At 42.4% G+C, this 5,627-nt stretch overlaps 1 protein-coding gene across 1 annotated transcript; it reads left to right on the top strand.

Moving 5' to 3' along the window:
- Positions 1-610: 610 nt before the first annotated feature.
- On the top strand, positions 611-3,479 carry xbp1 (X-box binding protein 1). Its single transcript, XM_071402463.1, is given in 6 exon segments — positions 611-942; positions 1,412-1,508; positions 1,625-1,741; positions 1,890-1,946; positions 1,949-2,056; positions 2,319-3,479. Coding segments are annotated over 6 exon segments (1,185 nt in total). The 5' UTR covers positions 611-721; the 3' UTR covers positions 2,904-3,479.
- The last annotated feature ends 2,148 nt before the right edge of the window (positions 3,480-5,627 follow it).

Consider the following 5,627-nt stretch of genomic DNA (forward strand, 5'->3'; position numbering starts at 1 on the left):
CCGAAAGAAAATAATGTACTTTTTACTCCATACATTTTCCCTGACAACCAAAAGTACTCTTTACATTTGACAGAAAAAATTGAAATTGTTTATACTTTTACTTTTGATACTTAAGTACATTTTAGTAATTCCATTTACTTTTGATACTTAAGTATATTTAAAACCAAATGCTTTTAGACTTTTACTCAAGTTGTAGTTTACTGGGCGACTTTCACTTTTACTATTTTCTATTAAGGTATCTTTACTTTTACTCAAGTATGACATTTGAGTACTTTTTCCACCACTGAATACAAGTACGTCTACTGTATGGGTATTTTGAGAACTAAAGTTAATTTAAGTAATAACCCAGGGTGAATAACCTCAATACTTTTGGCTCTAAGTATTTTTGCTGCGAAGTTTAAATGGGTCGGGTTTGTTATTTGTGCCAAGCGTAGGTTAGACGGGAAATTACACCTCCATGAACAAGAGGCAGGCATTTTACTGCGAACGCAGGGTGAAAGTTGAATGTAAATTGCATGAGCCCTGTAGCCAATCATAGAGCATACTGTGAAAGCATTACAGTCTCTTTCAGCCTATCAGATTTCACCACGACTGTAGAAATAGATTGGAAGCGGAACTCCTTTTGTATATTTGAGAACTGACAGGGATAGAAAGACCTAAAGAAACCTAAGGTTTCTTTGAAGATACCCCAATATTTCTGAAGTCTATAAGGATACATAATATGGTCGTGGGGACAGCGGGACATAAAGTCCTCTTGATATCTGGGCAACAGAATGGCTCTTCTAGCTCAACACAGGGCTACAGCCGGTCATTTTCTGTCGTTTTGCCGTCACAAAACCAAGCGAATTCGTCAGATTCCGACTCAAATTCGACAACTGGGCCACCCCTGAGAAAAAGACAGAGACTCACTCATTTGAGTCCTGAAGAAAAGCAACTTCGCAGGTTAGTTTCATGAATGGACAATTTGGTGTATTTAGTTGTAACGTTATTCTCATGGCTATATAAATGAATGATTATTTTACAGTCAGATGCGATCATATCACTCTCGTGATACCAAAGGGGAACAATGGTGAATTGATTGGTTGACCAAAGGGAGCCGGCTACTCCTTACGCCACACAAATGGACAGATTCCCATGAATGGCATCGATGTCTTTCCAATAACTGTGCTAAGAATAAATCCTGCACATTCAAAATTAGACTATGGTAGATGTACCTTTTTATTCGGCGAATCGGCCCGGCTTCGCATATCAACAGATTTGAGTAGTCAGCCTATTGGTCCCACCCAGTTTTGTATATTTGGATCCTGTTCTGCCTGCATGACAGGAACATGGCGGCTGATTGCGCAATAACCAAGAACTCTATCCCATTCCTGTCAGTCAGCAATTTCAAAAAATAATATTTCGTCTTCAGGAAACTCAAGAACAGAGTTGCAGCCCAAACGGCCAGAGACAGAAAAAAAGCCAAAATGGGTGAGCTGGAAGAGCAAGTTCTGGTGTTGGAACTGGAGGTAAATAAATTCTGTCCATAAATTGTCATGGTGTTAATGACTGCTATTTATTGCTGTTATTCCTGAACTGACTAAGGTGTTAAAATGCAAATTCTAAGTTTCTCTCTCGTCTCTAGAACCAGAAACTTCACGTTGAAAACAGGCTGTTACGGCAAAATATGTGCGGTATGGTGAACGAGAACAAGGAACTGAGACAGAGGCTGGGGTTGGACACCCTTGAGGCCAAAGAGAATGTAAGCAGATTTGAGTTACTGGTAATGCAGAAGATTGGGGGGGGGGGTGTGACAGTTGTGCCACCTGGTTGTCAGAGCCAATTAGTTTATAATGGCTAATTCTTCACTCCTCTCCCATCCCATATCCCCCCCCCCCCCCCCCCCCCAGGCTCAGGTGTTGGAGTCCAATGGGATTGATGCAGGTTTGGGGATCGGGTCTTCTGAGTCTGCAGTACTCAGGCTATGTGTGCCTCTGCAGCAGGTGCAGACCCAGCAATTCTCAAATCTGAAGATTTCCCAATGGATACAGATAGTCCTGACTCTACAGACTCTGAGGTGAGACATGTCCATAGTGGTCTACACCATTTTTGTCTGCTACAGCTAATGCATGGCCACTTTGATGAGAGCTATGGATAAGGGCTTTATCAAATGGAGACGAATATTTGGCACTTTATAGTCATTGCTTGGCTTCATTTAGTCTAGTCCATTTTCCAGTAGCTCAAAGTGCTTTTATAATGCTCATCTTGCCTATTGGTAAGTTCCAGTTCTGCCCTTCCCTGTTCAGAGTTGTAACCTGCTCGCTCCCTCTCCCCTCCAGTCTGATATCTTGCTGGACATTCTTGACATCCTTCACCCAGAGCTGTTCCTCAGGGAGTGTGGTGAGCAGGAGATCCAGGAGCAGGCGGTGCTGCTGGTCGGAGGGGGGGGAGGAGTACCTGCCCCCTCACCTGCAGCTCTGGGGGCCACACCAGTTAAGCTGGAGGCCCTTAATGAACTGATCCACTTTGACCACATCTACACCAAGCCTGTGGAGGTGGTGTGTGTCCTCGGGCAGCAGGAAGTGAATCACGAGGAGAGTGTGACAGGGATAAAGATGGAGGCGGTTGAGGTCTTCTCTGTGGCCGATGTTGCCGTGTGTGTCAAAGATGAGCTGGACGAAGTGGTCATCATCCCTAAAAGTCATGGGGTGCTGGATGACTTTCTGTCTGTGGCGTCGCTGACCTCTGACCTGGCCATAGGCAGCCTCGAGAAGACTGGTGCCTACCTGATGGACGCCTACAGCGACTCCGGATACGAGCGGTCCCCTTCCCCCATCAGCGACATGTCATCCCCCCTCTGCTCAGAGGGGTCCTGGGATGACGTGTTCGCCAACGAACTGTTCCCCCAGTTGATCAGTGTCTGAACATCCAATTGGCCCAATTAATCAATGATCCAACCTATTATGAACTCACTGCTATTTAGTGTAGTGTTAAGTGAATACAGTACATTATGCTTTATATTGATAGGCTGTCCCAGCAGTGCCGATTACCAATGGCTATACAGCATAAACTGATCGGCGACAAGGCTAGCTAGCGTGTACCTCATCTTGGGGGTTCAAACCAAAGTTAATCTCCTTTTATAGCAGGTCTGTAGGATTTCGCGATCCTGCATTGGCTTGTGGGAGATGGAGTTAATGACACCTTAATTTGACGTCACTAATTGACAGCTAGTGGTTTGTAAGGTTGCTTTAAATCTTTCCACTCATTGTTGGAGTTCAGGAGAAATTCAATGGATGACATATCCAGTATTTCTTTAAGTTATATTTCGCTCTGGGACTGACTGTTTTAAAAGACAAATGTATTTATTTGTGTATTCTGCTCCGGAGTCTTCTGTATGTAATCTGTTTCCGTATGTATAAAGGCCTTTACCTCCTGTATAATTTTGTTAAACACTCTCCTTGTAGATTGAAATTACTGCATTAAAAAAACTTTGCATTGCATCTTCTTGGTTTCACTGGCTCTTAGTTTTACAGACCAGGTGTTTGATCAGAGGGTAGGTGGGGAATACACCCTCAGACAGTGCAAGCCTGGGTCTCTTGAATATATTTTTAATGTGGTATCTCAATTACATTCTACATGGTATGCCTACAATATACAATTGGCCAAAAGTTCAAGCGTTTAGTTTGATCCAATTGCTTTCTCCAAGGAGCCAACATTTGGCTTCTTTGCTTCAAGCCTCAAAGGCCGTATAGGAAATGCAAAGCAAGAAATGTGGCCTCACTAGAGGTCCTCTCAAAGTGTGACTTGAGCAAGAAGTTTCTAAACTCAAATGTAAAATGCAGGCCTCGAGGCCTTCCCTCTGGGCACACTGACTCAATGTTTCCATTTCAATGAACCAACATTGAATTGACATCTGTGCCCAGTGGTTTTGCTTTTCTTCAGACCATCTGTCAGATCGTTTTAAAATAACTAGCAAGGCATTTTCATGTCTTCAAGGTAAATATCCAATTGCCACCTGGACCCAGTGTTTTCTTCTAGAGCAGATAAGATGGCAGAAGTAGAGTTTAGAGATGAATGGTTACATGTCACTGATCTCAGACTAAGGTCAGATAAGGCTTAAGGGAAGCCATGTGAAACAAATGTTTTCATTCTTGCACATGTACACACACACAAGGACACATCTATTACATAACTAAGAACATGGAGGTACCTGAGACATAGGGATTTCACTGGGATTTATCCTAACAGGGTCACTGGCCATTTTTTTATTCTGATTCCTAGAATAATAAGCTGTTAGGGTGACATCACAAGGTCTTTCAGTCCTCTCTGTGTGCTGTCTTTCGGTGTGTCAGTATTTGTGCTGCTATGCTTAGATGGGAGAGGAGACAACACCCTTCGAAAGCAGCCTGGTCTCATAGACTAGACAACATAGTAAACAAATCCAGGACAATCAAATTGGTATAAGGTAAAAATTGAAGTCGGGTGGATGAGTGGGCATATAACGCGAATGTCTACCAACACAAATGTTGGACAACTAGCATTTTAGCTAATTAGCAACTTTGCAATTAATTAGCATGGTAGCTAACCTTAAACCTTTTAGTTGACCTTTCCCTTAACGCTTTAACCTAACTCCTAACCCATAACCCTAGCCTAGCAAACATAGCACACGTTTTTACAAAATCGTAATATAATATGAACTGTAATTTGTAACATATCATACGAAATGGGTGATGGACATCCACAAACTAATACATACCATAAGAAACGGAACATATCATACTAAATGGAGTGTCACAGATTTACGTACAAAATTGTACAAAAGGCGCTTAGACCAGGTTGTCGAAAGTCCAACAACAGTGTAGCACCCGCTTGTCTTCGGTCAGTTCTGCATCTGATTTGCATAAGCATTTCCCCCAAGGTTAGGATTTGTGGGCAAATTCATCCTAGGTCTGTACCTGTAGGGGCATATTCACCTTGTGGGTTAACAACAACACTGGTACTATAAAGAGGCAGACGTTTAGAAAATGTCATTTACACCAAGGGTAATTTCTTTTTCAGAACGTTGTCCATTTTGTACTTTTCCTTTTCCTTACTAGGCTGCAGTGTGTGGAACCACTAGTGGTGCTTTTGCCACGTAGTGACTGTGAACTTCTTCTGAAGAGTGTGGTTAGCAGCAGAGGCAGAGCACATTTCCCCTCTCCTACTCTCAACCACAACAGAGAATAAAACTAGCTCACAGCTGTTCTACTGAAACCAAAGGTTAAAAAAAAAAAAAAAACTAACAATTCTCGCTTTCATTAAAATGTTACTGTGGTGAAATCAGTTGTTGACAGCCTGAATGTTTGACTGTTACTGTAAATAACAACAATATGTCATGGCCATGTTTAGCAAGACAACGACAAGTTGGTTTAAGCAGAACTAGGGTTGTTTTGTATTCTTCCTTATGTGCTCTGATGTCCCCATGTTCTGTAAAATTGAATTCAACACAACACACATGGAAGATACTGCTACCAGCTTACAACAGGGTTAGTTTTTAATGGTTAGCCTTTTGTGGAGACTTTAAAGACCAGGTGGACCTCAGGACCTCTGTGTCTTTCAGTGTACAGTATGATGTCACACAGCACTGGATGTTAAAGGTCACGCTTAAA

Source organism: Salvelinus alpinus, chromosome 5, assembly GCF_045679555.1.
Source record: "Salvelinus alpinus chromosome 5, SLU_Salpinus.1, whole genome shotgun sequence".
NCBI lineage: Eukaryota > Metazoa > Chordata > Actinopteri > Salmoniformes > Salmonidae > Salvelinus > Salvelinus alpinus.